General features: G+C 50.4%; 4 protein-coding genes across 16 annotated transcripts in view; 2 read left to right on the forward strand and 2 right to left on the reverse strand.

Moving 5' to 3' along the window:
- LOC122381852 (merlin-like) overlaps positions 1-1,421 on the forward strand; it is a 58,099-nt gene extending 56,678 nt beyond the window's left edge. For all 9 annotated transcript variants that reach the window (XM_043366565.1, XM_043366562.1, XM_043366566.1 and 6 more), the window contains exons 15-16: positions 80-239; positions 737-1,421. In XM_043366565.1, the coding sequence (XP_043222500.1) occupies positions 80-239; positions 737-787 (211 nt within the window). In that variant the 3' untranslated portion in view covers positions 788-1,421. The remainder of the gene's footprint in view (positions 1-79; positions 240-736) is intronic.
- A 2,749-nt stretch (positions 1,422-4,170) lies between these two features.
- Positions 4,171-8,706, reverse strand: LOC122381855 (PRKR-interacting protein 1 homolog). 5 transcript variants are annotated; one of them, XM_043366575.1, is made up of 4 exons: positions 8,657-8,706; positions 5,601-5,719; positions 5,284-5,463; positions 4,171-5,001 (listed from the first exon to the last, which is right to left on the reverse strand). In XM_043366575.1, exons 2-4 carry the CDS (start codon positions 5,709-5,711, stop codon positions 4,603-4,605), a joined length of 690 nt encoding a protein of 229 aa, XP_043222510.1. In that variant the 5' UTR covers positions 5,712-5,719; positions 8,657-8,706; the 3' UTR covers positions 4,171-4,602. The 5 variants fall into 5 exon arrangements, with proteins under 5 accessions (XP_043222510.1, XP_043222511.1, XP_043222512.1 ...); XM_043366576.1 differs by lacking the exon at positions 8,657-8,706 and adding an exon at positions 6,856-6,866; XM_043366577.1 differs by lacking the exon at positions 8,657-8,706 and adding an exon at positions 6,221-6,625.
- Positions 6,614-9,625, forward strand: LOC122381854 (ADP-ribose pyrophosphatase, mitochondrial-like). Its single transcript, XM_043366572.1, has 2 exons — positions 6,614-6,818; positions 7,341-9,625. The coding sequence occupies exon 2, from the start codon at positions 7,358-7,360 to the stop codon at positions 8,237-8,239; it is 882 nt and encodes a 293-aa protein (XP_043222507.1). The 5' UTR covers positions 6,614-6,818; positions 7,341-7,357; the 3' UTR covers positions 8,240-9,625.
- Positions 9,509-27,404, reverse strand: part of LOC122381857 (aminopeptidase N-like) — a 38,294-nt gene continuing 20,398 nt past the window's right edge. The window contains exons 5-18 of the mRNA XM_043366579.1: positions 26,759-26,936; positions 26,418-26,601; positions 19,301-19,455; positions 18,934-19,017; positions 17,984-18,167; positions 15,757-15,901; positions 15,276-15,421; positions 14,423-14,599; positions 14,046-14,236; positions 13,532-13,702; positions 12,913-13,056; positions 12,213-12,294; positions 10,920-11,115; positions 9,509-10,317 (exon numbers count right to left, since the gene is read on the reverse strand). Coding sequence (XP_043222514.1) covers positions 10,963-11,115; positions 12,213-12,294; positions 12,913-13,056; positions 13,532-13,702; positions 14,046-14,236; positions 14,423-14,599; positions 15,276-15,421; positions 15,757-15,901; positions 17,984-18,167; positions 18,934-19,017; positions 19,301-19,455; positions 26,418-26,601; positions 26,759-26,936 — 1,994 coding nt within the window. The 3' untranslated portion in view covers positions 9,509-10,317; positions 10,920-10,962. The remainder of the gene's footprint in view (positions 10,318-10,919; positions 11,116-12,212; positions 12,295-12,912; positions 13,057-13,531; positions 13,703-14,045; positions 14,237-14,422; positions 14,600-15,275; positions 15,422-15,756; positions 15,902-17,983; positions 18,168-18,933; positions 19,018-19,300; positions 19,456-26,417; positions 26,602-26,758; positions 26,937-27,404) is intronic.

A 27,404-nucleotide genomic window follows, 5' to 3' on the forward strand; every position in this document is an offset into this window, starting at 1 on the left:
GAAAATGACGGGTGCCCAAGAGTAGTGCTCTCTCGTCACCGGTCCTTTTTTATCTGACGTTTTCGGGATGTATTTCCAGTGTTGAGTACCTCCAAAAGTCGAAACACCTTCAGGAGCAACTGAAGGAGATGAGAACTGAGATTGAGGTACTGAAGATCGGAGAGAACCAGACCCTGTACGACCACATCCACGACGAACAGGTCAACCTGGGAGAGAACAAGTACTCCACCTTCAAAAAGGTGAGCTGATATGCGTATTGCGTATTGCTAGTGTGTGCATTATTATTTTCGCGTATGTGTTGTTAACTTGTGCTCTGCTACATACAGCTTGAACCGTATGTTAATTGTTCATGCGTGTTTTGTGTGATTCTATTATATGATTGCACATGTTGCTCTAGCCTTATTCGCTGTCCCCACTTACGATCAAGTAATGATTTATGCGCCTTTTCCTTTTGACAATCAAATTAATAACTAGACAAGTAAATACATTAAAGATTAACCTTTATAAAAAGTAGCATAGTCATAATGAGTAAGATTGATATTTTCCAAGAAATGTGATTCCATCAGCTTTGTACTGTTAAACAATGTAACTCTGGCTGCTGAATACTGTATAAGTTTTCCTCGTCGTTTACTCAAATCGCCCTAGTAGGATGCGAGGTCACGGCTGTATGATCAGGGCGGCAGTAAGCAATGTGTGAGCGACGCTGTGAGTCTGACTCCGCGCCCTCTGTTCCCAGACCAAGGAGGGCTCGGCCCGGTCCCGCGTGGCCTTCTTTGAGGAGCTGTGACGACGGCGAGCCTGAGCGCGCGCCTGCCGCGCCACCGGTGCCAACTGTGTGTGTCGGACGGAGTCCTCTGTGCCGAGATCGGCTGTGATTTTACTGCGGCGCCGGGTGGCCTCTGCGGCCGGCACCGGCGACCCCGCGGCCGTATACCCTTCACGGTGTGCTCGAGGCGGCGAGCTGCCGGGCCCGATGCGCCGTGTGCCGTTCGGGTAGGGTGGTCCGAGCGGCCGTGCGTTCGCCGCCGGAGCCGGGCGCAGCTGTAAATGGGGCGAACGGCCGCCACCGGCCCGGTAAGCCTTCTCCTTAGCGGCGAGCAGTGGTCGGCGGCCTGCGCCCGGAGCTGGGGCAGCTACTTAGTCAGTGCGGGGTGAGGGAGAGTCGTCCGGCGTCCCATCGTGTCAAAGCCGCGTGTGTCCGTCGGGGTCTCGCCTTTTGGCGCTGCATGCATTTAGCTAGTGTAATGACCGTTTGCTTTTGAACGTGCCGCTTCGCACCTGTGTAGGAAATACTGCACAATGACTGCCGCAGCAGCTGTGAGTGATGCGCTGGCGGTGCCTTACCGAGTCGTATGTGATGCGTAGATGAGCTGATTTCTTCGTCTTCCGCTGGCCTTTGCCAATACATGACCTGTCTTCCGTGAACGTATCTGCGGCGCAGTTAGCAGCCTCCGGGTACAGTAAGATGAGTACCGGTTCACGGAACACTGATTTTGGCTTATTTATTGTCAATTCTGTAACTGTTAATCCTCGAATTATTGATCATTCCAGAACGTTCTTTACGTGAACACTCTGGTCTTCGCCGGCAACGAAGCCGCAAGATACTAAAAAGGCAACGCAAAACTAATTATGGCTTCTACCATATACTACATATACATACTTACTTCATACTTCATACATACTTCTACATATACATAGTGATTACTGGTGGTAGACGACAGTCTGATTGATTGTTGAAAAATAATGCACGGCTATCAACAGCGATTACAGCGTCTGCCATTGACATTTTACGGAGCGCGCGTAGGAGGCGCTTCCGTGAAGACGCGGCGCCGCGAGAGAATGTCTTCCGAGTGGAATGTCGCCGTCGCCCCATTCCACTCACGGTGACACTGTTCCGACTTCTCAGCAGTGTGTCGTCGCTCTGGACTGGGGCTGACTGGACGCCGTTTGGTCCGTTCTAGAGCTGACTGAAGGCTGTCATGGCTGCCTGTGTTCACCAAGTGATCGAAGACAAACTGTTAGCGCCGTTGAAAGTGGGTCTGATAATGATGGCCATCGGTGGCGATGCCTTGTAAAGAGGGGGTAAGGTTGCCAGTCGTTTACAACGTGTGTACCAAGTTTTTCATCTTGAACGATGAAGGATGAGAGTGGTGACACGAACGGCGCTCCATAGTCCTGGAGTCCATATATTGTATCTTATTGTTATCTAGGAATGTGTCATCATTCTGGGAATGACAATGAGTGCGGAGCTTTCCAGAGACTGGCATCAAATATGGTCGAGACCAACGAATAAACTTCGCCGGCACCAGCAGCTATGTGTCGCATGATTTGACCGCGACCCATCTGTGGCCGTTTCAGAAAATCTGCCGAGGTTGGTCAGGAGAAGTTCGACTATCGATGGAACTACCCAAATTTACTGATATTCTCTGATGAAGTTTGTGATTTATGGTCGTTTGAAGTCACCGCAATTACCTCTTTCGGAACTCCGCGATGTGGACTGCTGAATGGCCTAGCTGCGGTTCAGTTGGGAGTGGAACGACACCCAACGGCTGCTGGTAGAGCCGGACTTAAATCAGGCTCATTTCCTATTTATCATGTCGGTGAGGAATGGCATCACTGATCTCAATCCTTCGCAACTCAGACATGCAGCGCCGTGGCACCAGGCAGTTCAGTTTGACTCAAAACATGTTTTCCTCAGGTTTCTTTTTCGTAAGCCGGCTACATGTTAGATAGGAAGCTGACTGGCAACGTCGCTGCTATTCACAGGACGTGTTTCGTTGGTTATTATGTTGACTTTGAAATCATCGGCTTTTACCAACAAGTTTTCTCAAAACACGGCCGATTTTTCACTCGAGCGACTTGTGAATTAGCTAGCCGGGTGCTGGCGGCGGCGCTGGCGCATCGGCTGGGACGCTTTGCGGTTGGGTCGATTTTGACAGATCGCACGGCGAATTGGGCAGTCAGTCTGAGGCCCCTGCCACGATGTCTGAATATTAGATCTCGACTGTCTCTGCCACGCCCATTGTCTCTGGTGTCGGACCAGTCGAGATTAATCTGCAATCCGCCCGAAGTTGGCTGACGGCGGCCCGCAGCAGCGCGCTCCGTGCAGTGACATTGGCAGCCAGCCGGTCGGCCCGGGTGGTGCTCTCGCAGGCGCGCCGCTGCAAATTACTTTGAGCAGGATGCACCGTTTATTGCAAAACACGACACACGGTATTTTCAGCATACCGAGCGATCTCATTTCACAGTAGAGTTGTTGTGCGATCCAGGGTCGTGCCGCTGCGATGCGTGTGATGCTGATTGCTGCGTGGGGTCCCTCTGTTCGTCTGTGCGGGTATCCCTGCGTCAATCAGTGTCCAGGTGACCAGTGAGGCTGCCAGTTTCAAATATTTCGCTCCACGGAGCCAAACCTAGCGGACAGCGACCACGAACCTGTATTATATCGGTCCAACTCGGCGCAGCAGCTCACAAGCTCCATATACATATAATCCTATCGTAAGAATATCAATAGGGTCGGCTGAGGATAAAAAACTTTAGCTCTGCGGCGATCGGAGAACTTCCTGAGGTGGTTTCCGCTCTGAAAGCCGACCCGCTGGACGTCTGTGATCTTCCGCCTAGGGGCTAATCGGACCGAGCTCTCAGCTCTCCACCGGAACGGCAGCAGTCGCCGGATCGCCAGCGGAGCGGGGCTGCCGCCAAACCGAGCGTGAGCGTGAAGCTGGCGGAATACGCAGCTCTCGGCTCCCGCCCGGGAAACCGGCTCAGAAGCTGAAATGGATGCATTTATCGCCAAATGCGACCAACAGGCTCCCCGCTACTCCAATAAAAATGAAGCGATGCTGTTGAATGGCATCATTTCATTTTTTCGTTCAATGCGGAGCCTTGACAATTTTCAAAAAGCAGCATCGTGGATTCTGGCGTCTACTTTTGTACGAGGTATATGCGATAACGTGCCATACGAATGCTATCGAGTATCGAGACCAATTGCCACGGTCGGCGAGCGGCCCAGAGGAGTCATGAATATTTTGCAAAACAGAAGACGTCTCCAAAACTGGAAATTTAAGGACTTTTTAGTTTTTAGCAACGTAGCCCTCCGAGTATTGCTAGCACAGGCACACGTCTATTCAACCATATGCTATGTCGCACGAATGAAGAGTTAATTCGGATCGATTCCAGCTTTGGTGACATTTATTGGGCGGCTGTCCTACTGAGCACAGGGCGGCTGCCTGTGCCTCAAGCGTGCCGACATACTGGGCCAATAAAATTCGGCCTGACATTGGCCGTTGAAGGCAATCAGTAACCACTGCATCGAACTTTGCAATATCTTTCACTACAGAGGAGGATAGTGCCGGTATTTATCCGTACACTTCATGTAAAATACGATGAATCACACGCATACGACAAGCAAACAGCGAATGTTGTGGTTGTTATGACAATGATATACCGCATCACGTAAAAACAAAATGCGTTACGTAGGTACCCGGTACCGCGGACAACAGCAAGTAATGAGAAGTAATGGCCACCACTCTCTCCAGTCTCCACCGATCAGGTCACACTCACGTTGCCAGGTCACAGTCACTTCACCACCTCACGGGCCATCGCTCACTTTACCGCTGCACCGGGATCGTCCGAGCCGGGCTCCGTCGACCCGGCTGGCCTGGGATGCTCCACATCTGCCCCCGCCACCGTCGCCGTCCGTTCCCCGTCCCTCTCGGCGTCCTCCCGTTCCACAGGCGTATCACCTCCCTCTCCCTCTCCCTCTCCCTCCGCCGGCACCCTGTCTCCCTCGGCAGGCTCCGGCTCCGAGCCGCTCTCATCGTCATCCGACTCCGACCCCTCGGCTGGCCCCGACGCCGACGCTGGCGCCACCTTGGGTCGCTTTTCGCGGCCCTGCTGGCGAGCCTTCTTCTTCTGCCGCTTGGCGCGCTTCTTGGCGGTGCGCTGCTCGCTCAGTTTGCGATTCTCCTCCAGTTTCCGCTGGTACTCCTCGTCCTTATCCTCCTGCAGTGCGGAAGCGAGAGATAATGTCACACGTCATTCAGCAGTAATGAGGATACTACGGCTGACAGCATGCAATCATTAAAACTTTAAGCACCTGAATGACACACTTTTCAACGAAATGCAAAGCTTGGATGTGAAATACAGTAATAATTTGGAAATAGTTCGCTGATAACAACCGTGCTGCAACACAAAGATTGTGCAGTGCATCAAACATATTCCACAACCCCTGCCCACCCTTGACCCATATCGTCGCAATCCACGTCACTGCGTCAGGTCACTGACCTTGGCTGCCTCCTCCGCGATGTACTTGAGCCGGGCGTTCTCGCGCCGCCGGATGTGCCTGTACACGTGGAACTCGCCGCTGCCGGCGCCCGCGCTCGAACCCATCACATTGCGAACGAACTCGGGGGCGGCCGAGAAACCTCGCTTCTTGACGGGTTCAGGCAGGTGCACTGGCTTCTCCTGCCAAGGAAGGAAAGGTTGTTACAGTAGTTGATACTTAAATGATAAACATACTGATTATAGGTATATATTAGTCATTTCGACCATGCTCTGAAGTTCCAGTTTCATCAAGATGCTCCAAACCTGATGCCACTTACAATGTTTTTAAACAATTTTTCAAGTTTAAGCTTTTGTAGATCAACTGCATTTTTAACTGGCTTCTTCTCTTCTTGGTCCTTCTTGTTTCCCTGATTCTTCTTGTCATCCATTATTCAACCTGCAAAAGTTGAGATTTTGTAAAATTCACAAGGAGCAAGTGGTTCACCAATGAGAGGCTGAGAATAATAAGCAAGTACCTTGTAACAGTGCACTGCATTCAGCATATTTCACAATCTATCCATGCCCTGCCCACCCTGCACGCTGTTGACAGTCTGACTGGCCACGGCACCAGTGGCAGCAGCACATTAAAAGCTAGTGTTCCTTGGTGCAGCTTTGATAAGTATCCAACCTTGTTTAAACTGAAGTTGCGAACAAATGCCCCTATGCCCCTATGCTTGGTCTGAGCTAGCACATAAAACAATAGCTCAAGAAGCTCAGCTCGGTCTCGTAGATGAAAGACTTTTGAAATATTATATTCACCTTATCAATTCTTTTGCAAAAAAGCCTTGCCTACCTACATTCCAAGAGCCGCCGATGCCTCGTAATGCTCGAACTACAGGCCACTGTAAAATCAAGGCCAAATAAGTTACATGATGAGCTGCGTAAAATGAGAACTTACGGGCTACAGAGCTCCTTGGCTGTACTCCACTTTACTCCTTGGAATCCACTCAATTCCTGCTCAATCTGAATTCCACATTGACATTCAACCCTATGGGTTCGCAAGGCTACCACGTTGAATGTTGATGTTGTTGGTAAACGTCACGGCATATACTTAGAGAACTGGTACGCGTCCTCTCCTATCCTTGGTCCTGGCGTTCCTATCCCAGCAACAACATTCAACTTTTTTCGTCTTTTCATATTCTGTTCTAAGATACTTTCTTGGTATGATGTAGAAGCTAGTTGCCTAGCAACCTGTTTCGCTTTGATAAACTTGCGCGCTTTGCCCTCAAGTTGCTAGGCAATTGACCTTTCAAAACTAGTGACGAACTTGTGACAAAATATGAATAAACAGAATTTGGCCTGTGGATGTTAGGATTGGCGTGCATGGCCTTGCATTTTTGCATAAAACACATCACCGACTTTCAACTGCTGTGTGATGTTTGGCGGTTTAGTAAAAATTTGGAGAAAGTCCGTAATATTTAGCTAGTACTTCAAAAACTGTTGAGACTCTGGAACCTAAGGCCATCACCTAAAGACTGGAACCACAGCAACCACAGGTTAGTTGAATATTCTCATGTAGGTATCCTATCTTACCGCTTGCTAGGTACCGTGCAATTTGAACCTCGTGCAAGCTGAACCATTATAAGCTAATTCATGCTGCCCATTAGGTGTTCTCATCGCCTGAAAGTAGGTACCTAAGAAAATATTAAATAAATGTTAAATATCGATCAAGAGTTCAAGTTGTATGCTGTACCTACCTAATTCATATTTTGTAGCTTGTTTTACTCATTTCAACATGCTGATACAGGATATCCCAAGTGGTTTTATCACATGCATCTGTATTCTTTATAGTTTTGGTTGACTACAAAGTACAAGGGGATTGGCAACTTTTTAATTTCTAAAGATCTATTCACCTAATTCAAATTCTCACTCCTGAATCCTGAATATTCAAGTGTCAGTCAGTTTTCATGTTGTGATGAAGCATGAATAATGGGTGTTCATTATGCAGCTTCTTTGTTCATCAGTGTTACTGATTGCACTAACATCAACCCTGATAATTTTGCATTTATCCTTTACAGCATTTGCAGAACACTGTATGACAAGGACATCTGCAGGCTGTCTGTTCAGAGCCATGAAGATGCACTTCAAGTGTCGTGGTGGCAAGTACCCAGGCTCTGAGGTGGAGCGTGCGGCCGTGCCTGACGACAAGGTGCCCTGGTCAGTTATGTGGCCCGAGTATGCACCGCCTGTCTATAGCAGCCCAGTTCTGGCCGGAAAACCGTGGGCAGACCCGGAGCTGTCGGAGGCCGGCTTCAGCCCGCGCTGGAACCAGCTGGAGGGAGGCGTGGACCGGCGCAGTCGCCAGCCGGAGGGGTACTCGCTGGACGCCGCCGGCGCGCCGCTCAACCCGGTGGGCCGGACCGGGCTGCGCGGCCGCGGTCTGCTCGGCCGCTGGGGGCCCAACCACGCGGCCGACCCGCTGGTGACGCGGTGGCGGCGCGGCGCCGACGGCGGCCGCTGGCTGCACCCGGCCAGCGGCCGGCCGCAGCTGCAGCTGGTCACCATCCAGCGGCGCGACTGCGGACAATGGGCGCTGCCCGGCGGCATGGTGGACGCCGGCGAGCGCGTCTCGGCCGCCGTGCAGCGCGAGTTCAGGGAGGAGGCGCTCAACGCGCTGGAGGCGAGCCCCGAGCGGCGGCGAGAGCTCGAGCGCCAGGTGGCGGCCGTGTTCGCCGCCGGTAAGCCCGTCTACCAGGGCTACGTGGACGACCCGCGCAACACCGACAACGCCTGGATGGAGACGGAGGCGTTCAACTTCCACGACGAGACGGGCGAGGCGGTGGGCGCGTTCCCGCTGCAGGCCGGGGACGACGCTGGCGCCGTGCGCTGGACGGACGTCAGCGCCGAGACCGAGCTCTACGCCAGCCACGCGGCCATGGTGCGCGCCGTGGCCCAGATGCACGGCGCACACTGGTGAGGGCACCACCGGAGCGGCCGCAGAGATCGCCACCGGAGCGGTCAGGGATGGCACGGTCGCAGAGGGTGAGTGTTCCGTAGCACCAGCCCCGATGTGACGAGATGTAAGGTTTCTGCCAGGGACACGCATGGGTGATATATTCTGCTTAATGCCTTAATGCGTGGATCTGATGGGAGAGCATAGGCAGATGAGTGCATAGCAGTTTGCAGCTGTTAGTTGTGATAGGATTAGGCTTGTTCGGCCGAAAGTGAATTGGAAGACTTTTTTTCTTGAATTTTGCATCACTTGATACGATCTTAAAGGAAGGGTGCCACCTTCCGAAATTTTTGTTCTATGAATCTATTTTACTTATTTGAATTTTTAGACGTGGTTAGCGCGTCCACAATATACAAAAAACCGAAACATTGCATTTAATACATTGGCCAAAAAAAAGATCGTTGTTTATATCACCACTACAACTCAAGGTCGTTTGATGTGGCAGCTAGGACGGCTGGCATATCCTGTTGTCATGGCAACATATCATTCTGCCATTTGCATTGATGGCGCAACTGAGACAAAAAGATGAACAAATAAAAAGGAAGAAGATAACATGATTTGAACTAAGTTGTAGGTAACCAAGTAGGTAACTGTTGGCCATATTTGCCACCTAATTGGTAATGATGGTGAATGACGGTGAAGTCGAGTAAAGGTTTTTCCTTTACAATGCTTAAGAGATCTATGGAACCCTTCACCCTTCATGCAACTTACTAGAAAAACTTCCCAATTAAAATTTTAAAACTTAAGTGTATACCATAAAGAAAAAATATACCCTTTCAAAATGATAAAACATGCTTCAAAAGTATAACTTTTATACATACCTTTGCTGATTTCATGTTTTATAAAATACCCTTAACACGACGAGGAAATAGTGCTGAAGATTTTTGCCTGCCCGAATGCTGGCAGCAAAACTCGCAAATGATAACTTCACGTGCGGATTCAATGCTGACCGTCTCGAGCATAGGTAAGTGAAGCCGGTTTTTAGGTTCATGTGAGGCTAATCTTGTAAAAACTGCGTTGTGTCCAAAAGGTGGCACCCTTCCTTTAAGTGGTAGGTACTCATAGTATTAATTGTTAAGGAGACTGCGAAGGCTTTACTTTTGCATCATTTTTATTCTGTGTTTTTGAAAACCCCGTCTTGTTAACCCATGGGGTTCTGTTCTAAAAGACGTAATTTTTATTGAAGCTTATGGTTCGCTCGGTCTTTTCTTTTCGTCCCAAAGACCAGAAATATTACAAGTTGGGCATGTTTTTGTATTGTCTGTACACGGCAATAGGCTCTCAATAGAACATATGGGATCAATGCTTTATACAATTTGTTGAATCACCAATACACGGTGGCTAGCTGTATAACATCTGTCTCAATCGCAGCACGCTGTTATAGACAAATCACCAGACACACAAAAGTCCAGGACTTACGAAAATACGTCCATGTATATTGTATAATGTATATCGTATACACCGTCTCGGGGATTCAGAAACCTGTAGCAATGGCACTGGTAGCGACTGTGGCGCAGACAGTTCCCTTTTGTCTCCTATTCCCACGACCGCCTGCGCTTCTCGCCCTGTTCGGTACCGGTACTGAATGTCGCTCCAGGCGACGATACGTGACACCACTCACACATCACACGATATTTACACAACACTCTCATGAACAGACACCAACATATAGCGGGAGATGCGAACGCGCAGTCAGAATCCGCCACACTATACCACTGCGTCCCTCGATTGTCCCGCTTTGTCGTCACAGTAAAACGTGACGGCCACAGCTCAGTCTCTCGTCTTCGATAACACGCTAACGAACCGCCGCGGTTGGGCCACTCGCCGCCGCTCGGCGCGGGGCAGCGACGCACGGGGCCGCTAACTGGCGGACAGCTGGTGGTCTGGGTCCCCTGAGGGCGGCACGACCTGTCAGTGGGGTCAGGTCAGCTGAGGAGCGGGTGTTCTGGTGACCTGTCTGACGGGTAGCCACTCGTCCACCTCCCGGAAAGGGGAGATACGGGTATATCTGGCGCGGCTGGCGGTGACTCCGTGGACGGAACCTGCGGTGAATGAGACGTCTGTCACCGAACAGCCAAACCACTGATTAGGTGTGGTGGCGCCACCTCTGCGTACTTTTCGGTTCTTCTGTGTGGTCGTTGGTCAAGGAGGCTCAATTTTGACGTACCGTATCACGCCAATGGTTTTGCCTAGTCCTGTTTATTATGATGGTTAGGCTTACTCTGAGAAAAACAATTTTAAAGGGCCGTTCATCGTCTCCATGTGAATGGAAAACGTTTTCTGGTCATGAGTCAGCTTCGCAGAACCGTCCCATTAGGTACGTTCTGCGAGGTGCACCCTGAGGTGCCATTCGCACGGTGCCGCGAAACTCAACCGCTTCCGTCAGTTACGGTGAAATGGCGCCGTTATCTGCAAATCAACAAGTGTCGCCAAGGTGACAACAACTGGCTCCCGGTCACCTTAGTGCGCTATGCCCACCTGAACCTGTCTTCATTCGACAGTGACTTCGACTGATCTGTGACTGATATTTTTCATTTTACTCTTTGTAGTATTGTGCTGACTACTGAGCTACTATTGAATTACCCGCCACTCCATCCATCTGCTGCTGTCTGACCCTGCCTTTCCATTCACCTTTCTTCCTTACCTGCCGTGGGTCGCCGCGCTGCTATGAGGGGACACTCTCCCCCTCAGCGGCTCTCCTGCTCCTTCAGCCAGCGCACGATCGTGTCGTAGTTCTTCTTCATCCACGCCACGTTGGTGGTGGAGTACTCGACGGCCTGCCTGGCCTCCCGCTCGGCAGAGGTCAGGATCGCAGCGTTCGCAGAGAAGAACTCCTTCAGCTGCGGTGACGACACAAGGGGGATGTCAGTCTCCGGGCTAGGGCGAAGGGAGGAGAGACAATCCCATTTCCTCAGCATCAGCTAAGCACATCGGCTTTTACCTCCTAGATGCGGAATAGTGAAATCGCATGCTTGGATTAATCATTTATCGCAATAAAGTGAGGCTTCGTACAGATAGGTACCAAATAACACTGCAAAAAATTAATGTGCGTGGGCGTATATAACGGAACTCGCTTTTTAGAGTTCAAGCTGGATGCTTAACAACTCTAGACTGCTATGGTATATAACATGAAAGCAATGCCCTAAAAAGTAATGGACACTTCCTATTTTTACATGGTTTATTTAAAGACATTGATGTGAATGAAGTCAGACATTAAAAATGAAGGCTGAAAACACAAGACAACAGCAAATAAAATCGCCATTCAATAATATGCGGCATCACGAAACAGACAATGGCGAGCATGGCATTTGGTGGGATGGAAAAGTGATAAAGCTCTGCTTAGACAGTGTCCAAAGGGCACCATAAGCAGCATGGAAGGTTCATGCGAAGTTAAGGCAAGATATGGTATATGGTCACGGGAGATTTGGGACTGTTGAATTGTGGGTGTTCTGCACAGCAAATGAACGTCCTCCAATAGCAGGGCATGCGTAATTGAATAAACAGCGTTTTAAGTACAGCTTCGAAGATACGGGTTTTGAAAATCAGTTGTCATGCAGCCGCCAGTTTGGACACGCTCCATTGAGTGTCACTGACATATGCGTAGTGATTTTACAAGCAAACTAAAATTGAAAGCCTTGCGAAGGACGATTAAACCTCGTGTCTCGTTGACCCGATTCGTACCTCCACCAGATTGCTCCATTGGTTAACGTCTCTTCCGAGCGATTCGAAAATTATGTTCAGATGATACATGCCCTTGAACCTGGGCAGAGTAGGGACACTGTGAGGCGGCATCCCGTCACCACCAACACCAGGGAGAGAGTGGGGGTGGCCGTCACAGTCACACCGTGAGGTCACAGTCACAGGTGTGGAGGACAAGGATCGTGATGTCGCGGACTGGAGTTGTGCGCAGAACGGGTGGAAGGGCGGCGAGTCGTACCTGCTTCAGGTCCAATTCGGTGTTGTATCCGTACTGCAGAGTTCTAATAAATCGCGAGAGCATGAACGAGCTGGCGCCGTAACTAAAAACACAACAAACACATGTGAGAACAGAACAAAGAAAAGGAATGAAATAAAACGGTTACAGGGTCATAGATGTCAAACGTAAATAATACTTAAGGCAAATAAAACAAACTAAAGGCTGAAGCTGTAATGATAAAGTGGTCGGCAGGGAACTTGGCGTGATATTGGGAGTAGGCGGATGGACCTTCTCATGTTGCACCGTGACTCAGCAGCACGATCAACACACTCCACACACCGGAGCCAAAGTCCCCGTGCGCGCGCGCTCCCCTGTTTATACGAGCCGTCGAGCCACTCCCGCACCCGTTACGTTAGACGTCCGTGACGCCACCAACCTAAACAGGATGAGGCCGATCACAGCCGCTCACCAAAACAAACACATTCCATCGCGTGACCGAGCCACAACGACGGTCAAAGTCTGAGACACTCGCCTTTGGTCCCGGTGACCGCTTTCAGTGTCAAAGAAAACAAGCCAAGTTTGATAAACATGATGAAGCGAACCCTAACGCATCCTGGACGCCCTGGGCCACCAGCCCGGCTTTCACTCACAGACTCGGCACTGTGATAACAACATAGCTCATCGCGTGACAACCAGGACGGGACGTTGGGGTGGAACTCACACTTTAGCGACTAGGTTGATGTTGTCTCGAAGGAAGTCCCAGGCGAGGTAGCGGCCCACGGAGTTGTAGGCTACGGTGGAGAACACCTGGGCTCCGTCCTGAACTCGGATACCCGAGTCGGGAGTCACCGTCCAGTTCAGGTACCTGACAGGGTACACAGAGGTCAGGTCAGTGTACCCGGGAGGGTACAGAGGTCAGGTCAGCGTCGTGAACTCGGATACCTCAGTCGGGAATCACCGTCCAGTTCAGGTACCTGACGGGGTACACAGGTCAGGTCAGTGTACCCGGGAGGGTACAGAGGTCAGGTCAGCGTCGTGAACTCGGATACCCCAGTCGGGAATCACCGTCCAGTTCAGGTATACCTTACAGGGCACACAGAGGTTCGGTTGTGCTAGAACACTGCAGTCTGGGCAGGTGCTTAGATACTACATGTGCCGTTAGGATGTTGTACCACCTGTACCTAAAGTCGCCCGAAATGACAACATACAGTACCTATTTAGAACACCCCACCATCAAACCTGAGTTTTCCCATCTGACGCAGCCCACGACCTCTCCGCTCCACGGCACCCAAGCGTCTAACAAAAACTAGATCTCTGCCCTCTCCATCACCATCCCTGACCTGCTCATGATCCAGATCTCCTTGGTACATCCCAGCGCCGAGAGCAGGCGCGACTTCTCGGCTGCCACGTTGGCCGCCTGGTAGCGCGCCCACGCAAACTCCCACTCCTCCTCGCCGCCCTCACGAATCGCTGTGCAGTACACAACAGACTTCTGGTTGGCCGCGATTATGCTGTAATGAAAGGCGGTGTTGTCGGTCAGAAAAGTTCACTCAGGTCCGAGCAGTGCAAGCGGTGATCCCAGCAAACGGCATTTTCTCGTTCAAGGTGCAGCTGCAGTAGCAAACATCGGCACCCTTGCGATCACAATTTACTGAAATGCATACGAATCTTTTCCTTTGATTTATAATTACTTTAACATCCATAGGGTCAGTAAATTACAAGTTGCATGATTTGTTTAAGTCGCTCCGTATAATTATGTGCATTGCTTTAATATCGTTCCATCCAGGGCACTAACGAGTCGTTCCATCATTCAGTCTGTTCCCATTGTCGGCAGTTCTGTGGTGACGCCGGTACCTGTCGTTGTCCGGGTCGGCCATCCAGCGTTTGTACTGGTCCACGGAGCGTTTCACGCAGTCCGGGTGACCCATGCTGCACGCCCAGTTGAGCAGGTTGCCTCGGGTGAAGTGGTCCAGGTGCGCGTCGCTCGCACTCTCCTCGAAACCGACCCGCTCGTACATCGGCTGGATCAGCTTCAGGATGAAGCGCTGTCGGCCAGAGGCGTGGTGTAAACCACACATCAACGCAAGGAGCGAGGCGTTGGAATAAAAGAATAGGGACAAGTCCCTGGACAGAGCGAAATGAAACTCCGGGGACGTTCCAAATGCTGCGGCATCCCATAACACATCCACAGGCGTCATTTCATTTGGGAGAGGATTGCATGTCGAACTTACCTTGAAGAGTCCGTACCCGGCGGTGCGCTTGAGCTGCACGTTGACGTAGGCCAGGTTGTTCAGTGCGGCGTCCCAGGGCAGGTACTCGACCTCACTGCCCAGGTAGCCCAGCACGGAGAGGGCCGTGTCGTAGCCGAGCATCCCGGCGCGAGCCAGGTCCAGAGCGTCATCGATCAGCTGAGGGAGGTCGTAAATACGAGTCAGACAAAGGTCGGGAGTCGGGAGTATAGGTAGGTACAGAACGTGGGCTTGTTATCTGCGAATCCATGTTTTGATAGCATTCATGCATGTGTCATACAGTGAAGCATTGCCCCGAACAGTGTCTGCGCACCCGCACCTCCATTGTATATTTAAAGATTGTAAATAAAGGCTTCTGAGCTGTTCTCGCTTCTCTCAATATAATATTGAACGAAACGTTCGGATGAATTTCGTTTTGCTCTCAAATACAGGCACATAGGCTGTTCCGCAGCGCACGGCGACCATGCGGCTCAGTCGCTAGCCGAGAGTCTGGCCGGTAGGCAACCCGCAGCGCACGGCTGCATGGCGGCACAGCCTATATGACAGAAAAGCAGCGCCGTAAGATATGTATTTTGTATAATGCGTGTGCCCCGGGGCTGGGTAATGATGGCCAAAATTACTTTCCTATAATAACTGATAAGCGAGAACGAGGGCTTATATTTTCCTTTGCTCCATTGAACCGCAAACCTCCGAAAACCGAGATGCATGCATAAATACATGAACTCGGCAATAAAGCTACCTAAAGCAAATACCTAACTGTTAACTGATTAATCATTGAGCATTGTCAGTCTTTCTCAGCACTAACGCTGACGGTTATTACTCGCAGACGTCTCACCTGAGCTCTGTTGATGGTGTGGATGGCCGTGTGGTCGTTGGCAAGCTGGGAGGTGATCATGACCCAGTTCTGCTGGTCGTAGTTCACCTTGTAGTAACCCGTCTCCTGGGTGTTGAAGATCACCCACTGGTCCGACGGCGGCATATCTGAAAATGCAGCAAATAAATACAGCCACGTTTATACATTTTCTTTTTTTAAAGCTTTGGACAAATCCGTGGAAACAACAGAATCATCCACTTATTATTGTGATCGGTTCCCCGCACTCGTGCCAATAGAAAATAAACTCAGTTTAGCGTTCTGCTAGAACACCACTTGCCTTTACTTGCACCCAGTAATTGCACATAATCGCACATACTTTGCAGAATGAAGCTGTCCAGAAAGTGAAATCTATCTCAGTATCATGCATCCATTGACCGGTCATTTAACCGGTCGCGGTCAGGCCGCCCTGACGACTGCGGGTCGTGCTTTCTTTATCACTAACCGGTGAGGGTCATCTGGGGCTGTTTTCTGATCCAGGTCGAGGGCCGCGTGGTGTCGAAGTCGGCCGTTCCCTGGCTAGTGTACGTCAGCGGCACCCACCAGAGGTACTCGGACGCGCTCTCGGCGCCGTTCAGCAGGAACCGTTTCTGTGAGAATGAGACCGGGGTGACACGTGACCAAAGCGAACCGGTCGGACGGCCGCGCCGGCGCGCGGTCGGCCGGTCCAATCACGTGCTCACCGGCCGATAGTGAGAGTCGTGTTGGGCAGTTGGGTGGTTTGACGTGGTCGTTGAACTTGTCAGTGATGTGAGAGCACTTATCTTCAAACAAGGCATTGTGGCATACGTTTGGTTGCATTATTATTGCAGACACGCATACCCGGATAGTTCAGCGAACTATCGCCGGTTTTTACACAACATATCTCAATTGTAGCAACCAACATTGGCGTTATTTTGAACCTATTATTTCAATTATAATTCGTTTTCCACCGACATATCTATATTACTATATTTATTAGGCATTTCTCTATAGTTTTTCCCGTCTCCGATATCGGGCAGAGCGCCTGAGCACGCACTGACGGCTCGCCCGCCGTGCCTGCTCACTGTTTATACCAGCACACAGGAGAGTGTCCGGACACGGGATATCAGCCCTCCTGCAGTCGAGGCACGCGCTGCCTGCCCGGTCGGTATCAGCCCAGCCGGGAGCCGAATACGGGGCCAGCTCATCGGGGAGCTCCTAAAATAACATCCAGCGATACAGTATTCGTGGCGGCAGATGCCACATGGGTCCATGAGTTAGATTACCTCGTGATGGCCAGCACATGGGATGAATTGAAGTGAAATTTGTATATATAGGTTCTATTATAAGGTTTATCTCTTTTAGGTGCTGTTTTAAACATTGAAAGTAAAACGATATGTTAGTTTCAGAAAGGAAGCAGAACGCATTTTTCCACTCATTCCGACTCTCTCTCTCTCTCTCTCTCTCTCTCTCTCTCTCTCTCTCTCTCTCTCTCTCTCTCTCTCTCTCTCTCTCTCTCTCTCTCTCTCTCTCTCTCTCTCTCTCTCTCTCTCTCTCTCTCTCTCTCTCTCTCTCTCCATCTCATTTCTAAATCGATCTCCTCTTTCTTTCTTCCTCTAGTTTCCCCCTCTCTCCCGAGAACTTCATAGAAATGCCACCGAGAGTATGCATTCAACCCATCATTTTACAACGTGGCTGACCGCAAGTTGCCCACAAATTTGGCCATTCCCACTGTTCATCTCCCGCCACGGTAGTTCGTGGTCTCTGAGATTTCGAGAAGCTCCGCGTCATGCGTCGAACATGTCTGAATTGCTAGAAGATAGAATGATGGAGAGGGAGAGCATTTGACACGTGGCAGCCGGCACCTGGCAGCGTAAGCTTTTGGTGGTCTGTGGTCTGTGATTAGGTGGTCTGTGGTCTGGTGGCCTGTGGTCTTCGGGCTGGTGGTCTGTGGATCGGAGTTGTAATGTGGGTATTCGGGAGATGGAGTTGCAGAACGGTCAGCGAAATTGTGACCCAGAAGGAGAGCGATGCTGGGAAAGGGGCGGTCGCTTCTTACACCATTCGTTTACCAGTCACTTCTTTTAATGACTGAGAGTGAGGAGCGGCAATCACTCGTCGAAATCATGACACCGAAAATGGCATCCAGCAAAACATCTCTGAAAGAAACTCGACGTTTTAACGGTAGGGGGAGATGGAAATCACTGGCGCATCAAAATTCGCTGATCACTGGGCCGTGGGTCGGTTTTTGCTTGTGAACCGATCAGGGTTGACTGATGATGGCCGGTTATGTATTGTGTAACATGGCGTAACGGAACGCGGGGCGGTGCATGTGATGTCAACACAGTATAGCAAGTGTCGATTTAGGTCATTTTCGCTGTGCCGTGAACGGTGTGTTATTGGTCTAACCTTACGGCTTACGGTATCCGCTCACTGGGTTCTTTGCACGGTCCTTCACACTAGAAAGATGGGGAATGGAAGGCAGACTGATGATAAATGGCATCGTGTTTAGCTCTCCACTTTGCTAACTCATCCCGATGAGTCGATGAGTCGCACAAAGCTGAGGAGGTTTGGTCAAGGTCAAGATTAAGGTCGAGCTAGGTCAGGCTGGGGTCCGATCAGATCAAATTCGGTCGGATCAGGTTAGTTTAGGGTCGCTGTCCGGTCGGGTCAGGGTCAGGTTAAGGTCAGAGTCAGGTCACCCAACTGACCTGGCTGAGCTGGGCAGTGCCGTCGCGGTAGTTGCGCTCCACCTTCACCACCGGGTACCCCATCTGCAGCGTCCACGTGTCCATGATCTGCTTGACGCTGATGTCGGAGGCCAGGGTGCCGTCCCGGTGAGCCTGCTCCGTCAGGAAGCGCCACAGGTCGTCCTGCGTGGCCGCCTCGTACTTCCTGCAAACGCACACATAAATGATGCATCGTCTGAGTTCTGTCCGGTTAAATTCACATGGTGGGAATATTCGCTTTATTTGCCCTTCGAAATCTAAGCCCAAGTACGTTTGTCGTATTGTTCCGATATAAAAGGCAAAAGCTTTATAGTTTTGCGGTGCCAGAATAAATGCATCAAGTCTTGAATTTTACTACGAGTTGTGTTAACCATTCCCATAACTATGACTCAGTACACGGGCCGTCTACAGAATCATGTTCAAACCACGGCTCGGTCCGACTTCAAACGGCGCCCCGTCTGTATCGAGTCGACTGATCGGCGAGGCCGGATCGGACGTGTTGACAGGCTGCCAACGGCGCCATCGGTCACAGTGCGGGCTGCCACCCGGCTCCGGCCGGCGCCCGACTTTCAGACGGCGTGAAGGGCCCATCAAAGGAGCGGGCGCCACGGGGGGCGGCGCACGGGCCATTACCTCAGCACGCAACCCCTCTGTCCCTCAGCGCTCCGAGACAAGCACATGACGCTCGCAGATACAAGGCCATCGATCTCAGATAGACGGCGCTCCGGGGAGGGGCGGGTGGGTGCGTGCAGATCAGAGCCGGCCAGATCCGGGGGCTTTGGGTCACGACACGGGCCTATTAGCACGCCGGGTTTGCGCACATGGGAGGATTAGTGATGGGTGCATACGCCATCCCAAATCAGCACGCATACTCGTAAGCCGTACAAAATTTGCGTGCAAGGGAAACGAGCACACGCGAATGTTGTACTGACCTGTCGTTGAGATAGTTGGCCAGACCGTTTCGCAGTGTTTCAGAGGTCAGGTAGTGAGACATCATGCGAATGATGGACGCACCTGCCAATAAAAAAGAGGATGGTAAATGCCAATCACAAATAAACTCGCTGCAATTTCAATCACCTATAAATAGAAAATAGATATAAAGCGCCGACTGCAGCGCAATGTTTGTTTCTATTCACACAAACAATTGCGCATTGGTGAATCGTAAATCTCGCAAGATTTACAACGCACTTTGGCCGTAAAAGCATACGAAACCAAATAAAACAACCCGAACAAGTCGTAAATACACCGGCTCCACGCCACCCCGTTATAAAAAGACAAGTCATCTCACGATAACATACCCTTTTCATAGAGATCCTGTCGAAGATCTCATTGATCTCGTCTGGGTGGTGGACCTTGATGGAGATGGGATGCGACGTCTCGAGGGCGTCCGTGGTCATCACGTTCTGCACCTCGTTGGTGACAAACTGCTCCATCATCCTCCAGGACGGCTCCACCTGGCGACCGAAGACGGTGGTAAGGCGGTCACAGGAGGGCGGAGGCTAGAGGGGAGGAGGGTCATACAGAGCAGACAGTAGGGGCGGGTAGGAGAGGGCATATTAGGCAGCGGGGAACATTTAACAAAGTCACAGAACAGAACTGGGGCGGGAGGAGGGAGCATACAGCACGCAGCGGGGAAGAACGAGGGGAGGAATAAACAATAACAACAGACAGACAGGGAGACGGAAAGGTTGAGACACAGCAGGAGTGTTTTAGTCAGACTCAACCTGACACAAAAACTGACGTTGGGAAATAGATCGATGTTATTGTAAGAAGCTTTCGCGGCGACGAGGATGAGACATCACATAACAGGCAAGAACAGGGCTCTCTGGTGCGGACGCGTCGTTCGGGAGACTGATTGGCCAAATAGGAATGTATGTAAATATTTACATGCCCGTGTAATTCAGACGATGCGTTTGATTGGCTGCTGCTGTGGCAGGCTGTGTGGTGAACAGAGGACCGCCAGCCGAGCGCTCGTTCTACGAAGCCGGCGGGCCTCGTGAGAAGCGCTGCCAGGCCGGATCAGCTCTAGCGAGCACCATAAAACCGCGACTGCCGTACGTCGTAACCGCGGCGGCGCACAGCTGTGCTCCGCTCCGCACCCGGACCTGGACGGCGGGCCGCGCGGTGCCGGTGGTCTGAGGTTCCCGGGATGGGGAGTTCGTACGGGGTTCACGGAGATCGCCTGCTTCCCTTTCGTCCGACTCGGGGCGTCTCAGACAGTGATGGGACTTCTCGATAAGACAGATGGCAGGCGGATGAGTTATTAATTTCTTTGCCTGATGTCTTCCCGTTGTCACGTAGGTGGCCCCAGTTGGAGATGACTTGCCGCAATGCTTTCGATGATGCTCATGAATGGACGGACTTTCTGGTGATCGAGCATGAACGAACGACTGACCGACTATACACAGTACACCCTTCCACGTGCCCTACTGCATGGCCCGTCTTATATCATAGACACAGATAACTTCCACGATGACCCCGTATGACTCTCTACTGACCTGTCTCTGGCTCTTCCAAACAGCCGCCAGCGATTCGTGGCATGCTTTCCAGCGGGTCGTTCGTGACTGGACATTGACAGAGCTCTGACATGTTGCCGGATGTCACAGCTGCTTCATATGAGGCAACAGGGAGGGTGCGTGCTCAGTGTATCTAAATACACTGCAGGTGCGTGCTGCGTCGACCCTATTCGTTGCGCAAGTTGAGTTCAGTTTGATGCAAAACCACACGCAATGCAGTGCTATTCTGGTATATAGGGGAAGGAGGGTGAATTGCGCCACCTTAAAGGGACCCTCCCACCTTAACATTAGTTTTGAGTTGAGATAGCCAAGTTTGCGGCCAGGCTCAGAAACCACCATTTATCCTGGTTGCAACCCCCGCAGCTTTATGGTGTTCAAGAAATTTCTTCCTTTTACTTGCAGGGTGGGACCAGCGTGGTCCCTATCTCTTAACCATTACGGGAATCTGATGACGTCATCAGGCTTTCGAACGTCCGTTAAATGTTTGACTAAAACGTTTTGTAGCACGCGGTGGTATATGCTGCTTTGCGCGCAACAAATGCCGCACTTTCAAATAAAGTCGCTAGGAACAGCGGAGATCCCAAAAAGTAAACAAAAGTAAAAGTCTAATATCTTGAAAACCGGTGAATATTTTTCGATGAAATTTGGTAGATATTCGTTTTTGCTCTTTCTGAACCGAGCGACATCACTTTCATGCCAATTCATTAACTTTTTTGAAGGTGGGAGGGTCCCTTTAAGGGAAAACGCTAATTGTAAGAAAACCACTGGAGATGTAAGCATGCACTGGTAACCATTTTAAAGAGGAACTCATTGGCTACGATTTAAGAGCCTCCCGATCAATTAAGAATGTTTCGTTTGCTTCTGACAGCTGCTTTTTCAGAAACATGCAAAAGGGCGCATTTACCAACAACTGCTGTAAATTGTGCCAGGGGGATGGCGCAATTAGAATCCAATTGCGCCCTATCCTTTAACATGGCTAAGCAAAGGAGACGGAATGCATACACTCCGACATTCTATGTCATTGTGGCTTACTTGAACATGTATTATGTGAATCAAGCTCGATGCATAATAAATGTAGATATAAATTGCGATGTTTTTTGCGCAGGTAAATAACTTTACCTGTGTCCGGTATGCTTGTGAAGTGGAACGAAAACGTTGATGTAACCGACTAGATATATATGAACGTATGCGCCTAGACGGTTATATTTTCAATCGTTTCTCTCAAAATTAACATTTTTTATTGCTTCTACAACTTTTTTGACATCAGTTTTTACTTTGTATCATAGCTGTCACCTCTCACGCCTGTGTCCATGTTAAAAATGTCGTATTTTGTCAATTACACCGCAAGTTCATAGCCTAAATGGCAGCTACATTATAAGTTCGATGAGAGAAATAATTTTTGGACTGTCGATGGCGGGTTGCTCCCCTGCCTGACATAAACTCCTTCTTTATTGCAATCAGTTAATGATGCATTCATACTGTCGTGATACAATAGCTACACCATTATTCTATTTGCGCCCCCCTGGCGCAATTGCCATGGGCGCAATTAAAATTGGGGTACTTTTTAATAAAAGCGTAGAAGTTACCATAAAGATGCTGAAGGATGTTTACTGTTTCAGTGAAATATAATGAAAAAAGGATTTTTCTTTCCAAATATCACTTTCAAAATCACACATGTATCGCCTATTTTTATAGCCAACGGTTCAAAATGCTGCAAAAAAGTTAAGAAAACGCCGTAACATCTTTGATGGCGTAATGAGCCTTGCTGATTGGCTTCATCGGAGAGCTTGGGCCATAAAAGGAACTATCCAGTGGTGAAAATAATGTTTTCGAAAACAAAATGCTTAACATGCCATTGAATTCGTGGGAATGTGGGCGGGCGCAATTGGTAAGGAGGGCGCAATACACCCACTTTCCCCTAAGCCTGCAAACAGTGAGGTACTCACTTTATTATGCTTTGATGGAACGTGCTACGGGTCGCAAACGGCGAACGTATCGACGATAGAATAAGATTGGCCTGCGAGACGAGATTCGCTGAACGGATAGGCGAGCAGACGCGTTGGTGCGTATAGAGCCGACACGTTCGTTCATCTCAATAGTTTTTGCTTGGGGATGAAGCATAGCGTTTCCTTATTACTGGTGTTGGTCTGTCTGTTTTTAGGGCCTTGGGTCTGTCTACGACTATTCATTTCCAAGCAACTATCGTTTCCGAGTGTCTCTGGTTCGGCCGGCAGCCTGTTTTGTCGCGGCGAGCAGAGCGTCTGTCTGTTCTTCGTACCGCATATAAAGCATGCTGATTATGCCAGCCTCTTTTGCGTCGGTTCCAGTACGCATATAGGGGAGAGTGGGGCAAAGCGGCCACCCGGGGCAAAGCGGCCATCCATCGTTTTAGCCCTCCACAGCTGGCGTCAGTTCCAATTTATGATTTCCAATTATACTTCTCTTTGCGGTCGTTCGAATGAGCCAGACCGGGGTTTCAGGCCCATCGCCATTGTTCTGTGAAACACGGAAAAGCATTTCTTGCCAGGTTACCAATTATGTTTACAATTTTTAAATGTTATTTGATTCCATAACCGTTTGGAATTATTATAAGCGTTTTTGTCCATGCATTGCGTGGTTATCGTACATGCCTTCTACCAATTTTAATGCTTTTTACCCCACTAATAGCTGAGCTGGAATATTTTTGTCTCGGACGGTATGCGCGGGGCAAAGCGGCCGGGGCAAAGTGGCCAGCCCCCAATTGACCATAAGTTGTTTCCATCTGGATAAAAACATTATTTATATTCAAATGTGTCGTCATGCATTCATCTTGGCCACTTTTCGGTTACATGAGTTACCAAATTATTCAATTAAATGTTTTTCCAAGAAAATTCTTTCTTTGTTTAGCAATAGGTGGGAAGATAACAAAGTAAACATCCATCTTCCCTTAAACCTTGTCAGCATCAAATACCCTAGTCGTGCATGAGGCAACTATTCTGTTTCTCATATCGGGACTTGAGAAGTCGCCAGTGGCCGCTTTGCCTCAGGGATGGGGCAAAGTGGCCAATATGCTATAGGTTTAAAGTTTTGTCAATATCTCCCATATGTGAACGCCTTTGGAAATGAAACGCAGTTGGAATAAAAGACAATTTAATAAGGATCACATTGGTATAGAAAGAATCTTTCCAAGTTTAAAAATCAAGCGTCGGCATCGTTAGAAACGTTAGGGTGGCCGCTTTGCCCCACTCTCCCCTACGCCCGCCGACAATGGTAATGCTTCTCGTAGCTGTCATCCCCACACACAGCCTCGGCCAATATAGCACCTACAGGACTGATGAAGCTAAAATTGGCAGCATCTCCATCATACAGACACCCGACGAGCCCTTCGGATGGACCAACGCTCCGGGACTGCGAGGCCATCCCTCTATCTCAGATTGGGTGCACTCGTATAACACAAGATGTCCTGACCCAACGAACTCGGCCCAGTCTGTCCCAGTTCGTCCCTCATCAGTCTGTGACGAACAGCTCTGCGGGGACGACGGTGAGTGACGGCCAGAGACTGTCGCGGCGCGGCTGGGCCAAAAGCGGCGCGGCACGGCCGTCCGTCGCACGACGTCTGTTGTCTGGACGTGGGGGCCTTCCCTCGGGACTGCAGGGAACGGACGTTCGTTCTGTCCTCCCTCGCCCGGACTGTCGGGGAGCTATTGGGACCCGGTCAGCGGTCTCCGTCAGACTGCATCGAGCACAGAAGCGGCATGGGACGGAAAAAGACCGGTTCTCGGGACGGCACGCGACTATTTGAGGACTTCGGGCAGGCATGTGGCGCACGATATAAACCAATGTATGTAGTGCCTAATGCTGTTGGAACGCCGGACTGGCGATGTCTGTAAATACAAGTGATGCCAGCGACTGATCGAAGTGCGACTGACGCCCACGTCAGTGACACCTGTGCCGATCAATGACGTCAATAAAGATCGCACGAACCAGGAACGTCAATGACTTCAAGATATCGTGAACGTCACTGACGAGTTTACATATAGGTACGGACACTGGACAGTCCCTTCTGGCACCTCTACGAGCCACACACATCGCCCTGAGTGCTCATTGCTCGCTCGTCCGCCCAGACCACTTTCACATTGACTGCCACAGGCGACGCTCCAGACAAGGGTGGCAATGAATTACACGAATCAAAGCTCGCCACGCTGACAAAGGTCCGCACACTTCGGAGCTCTGCATCGGGGTAATCTGAGTGCCACAATCCATCACGGACGGGACGTGCAATCCGTGCAATCCGCGCAGCATGTCTACTCTCAAGGACGGCGGTCGGCGTCGAGCCGCCGTCTGCCAAGACATGTGCGATATAGGCCATGGGCGGATTACTCCCGTGGAAGGACGGCTTCATCGGCAGCATCGCTCAGCACACGCTGCTCTAATTTTAGTTTCAAGGTTTGATAGCGTATTTGTGATTGCAGGCGATGTGTGGACGGTCTGTGCTTTGTGTGTTAGATCTGCGTGCGCTCGTTCGTTAATTGACACGTAAAAGCAATTAAAAAATGAAACTTTTGTTCTGCTAAGTTGTTCCCCAATAGGAACATTTAAAAGGGCTAGGGTTAGGATTTAAACGTATTTCTGTGTGTACGGAGAGTACCTAGCAGTGGCACAAACCTTCCCCGAACCGGAATACCGGGCGCGGGCATTGTGCGCACCCCACTCATTTCACCCTGCACACCGGCGCGGCGCCCCGGCGACCTCGAGGCCGACCCCGACCCTCCACCGGAAGTGGGGGAGGGGGGGGGGGGTTGACGGGAGGGGTAATGGCTTCCGGTGTGAAAGTGGAAATGTGGGCACGCCAATTCAGAAAGGAATGAATACATACATTGCCAATGGTACAGGCGGCCCGGCGCATGGCCAGGCATTCAATAACCGTGTTTACATAGGGTTCCCTTAATCCTCCCCTATTTGTCTCTTAAATGTCCCTTATAAAGGAATCCTCTGTCTCCTTTACCTCGCTTCACTACAAATATGGCGCAACTAAGTCATTCTAGAAGCAGTTTGCAATTTTTACTTACCTTTAGGGCTCTCCCAAATAGCTTCCAGACTAGACACTGAGGTAAAAGTGATAGCACATGAAAGCTCAAAGCAAGAAAAATCAGAAAACTATCTGGCATTTAACATACTTTAAACGGCTGAGCTATTATTCAAGTAGGTGTAATCACATCAACGGCAATATCAGAACACCGCACCTGTCGAATTTCTGCCTTGACTTTCTGCCGTTTATGCGTTAATGCCACTTAAAAATCCTCAGTCGGCGCACGTGCGCTTGTCGAGTCGGGGACCACCAGTCGGACGATTCGGAACTGCCGGCCAATCAGCACGCCGCTTTTGTGATTTGGTAGTTTGAGAACCACTGGATATGGTAGCGTAGCAGCTTTTGGAAAGGCGCTACGCTACCAAATCCTCCCCTATTTGTCGCTTAAAGAGGGAATTGAAGGGCAGGATAAAAATACTTCAAAATATGAATTGTTGAATTTCGAGTATTAAATAAGCCCAATTTATGTTGTTTACAGCATAAACGATGCTTTGTATGCTTCTAACAACAATAGCGCCCATAGCAACGTTACACGCGTTCGCTATGATGCCTAAAATTCGATCTGAAAATAGGGGAGAAATAGGGGAAGATTAAGGGAACCCTATGTAAACACACCTAATGAAGACAAAAAGTCCATATAGTTCGTCGGCGTATCAGCCGTAATGAAATTCATTCAGCTTTCGCAAGACGCAACGGAACTTATTTCCTATGAAATAAATTCCGATAAAAACATTATTTATCCCTTGGTTGGAGTCAAAATCGTTATAGCAGCTTTCGGAAACTGACCTTATTCTACAACGATCTTGTCTCGTCGTTCTCAACTCAGACTCACCTTATCGGCGCCGATGTACTCGACGTAGCTGGCGAAGCCCTCGTTGAGCCACAGGTCGGTCCACCAGCTGGGAGTGACCAGGTTGCCGAACCACTGGTGGGCCAGCTCGTGAGCCACTACCACGGCCACGCGCTGCTTGTTCTTGGCCGAGGAGACGCCGGGCTCGTACAACATGGCCGTCTCCCTGACGGTGAAGGACGTGACTGTCAGAGGATGAACGTGTCGGATGGCCATGCGCACGCGTATAACATTTACTAAATGCATATCAGAATGAAGACGTCTTGGAGGAATGGACATAGGTGATGAGAGTCAGAAACACCTATACGAGTGCATTTGTTCACCTGTAGTTGATGAGGCCCCAGTTCTCCATAGCGCCGGCAGAGAAGTCGGGAAGCGCCGCCATGTCCTGTTTCGGCAGCGGGTACGGCGTCTTGAAGAACTCCTCGAAGTACTCGAGGATCTGCGGTCCGATCTTGCGGGCGTACTCCGCCTGTTCAATGGCAGCCGGCCGCGCCCAGACTGCCGAACGAGTCGTCAGGATCGGTCAGTCGTGTCAGGCCATGTCAGGTCAGGTCACCTAGCTAATTGAAATTATTGAAGTCAAATTTATTGATGTAAGTACATATGCAATGGACAAAGTTAATGCCTGATTCATTACGTTTCACATTGACTTTTTTAAGTACAGTCGTGTACAGGTTGATGGTCCTCTACTCTTTATCCACCGGGTTCCTATGGCTCAGCATTGGCAGCACCCGCCTGGTACCGGTAGGCTGTGCCGCATGACCCGAGAGTGAAGCGGCACAGTCTACCCACGCCGTTTGACATCGGCTCGGGTCGCCGGGTGGAGCGCGTTGTAGACCAGCTGTCGCGTCAGACCAGCGCGGGGGGAGGGGCTCGTCTCGGTGGTTGGCGTGGGTTGGCGAGTGGTGTGGGGCGTGTTGGTGGACCATGGGGGCTGGGCGGGTGTGTGTGGTCACTTGCTGCATT

The sequence above is a fragment of the Amphibalanus amphitrite genome, unplaced genomic scaffold (assembly GCF_019059575.1).
Source record: "Amphibalanus amphitrite isolate SeventyFive unplaced genomic scaffold, NRLGWU_Aamphi_draft 000129F_arrow, whole genome shotgun sequence".
Classification (NCBI taxonomy): Eukaryota; Metazoa; Arthropoda; class Thecostraca; order Balanomorpha; family Balanidae; genus Amphibalanus; species Amphibalanus amphitrite.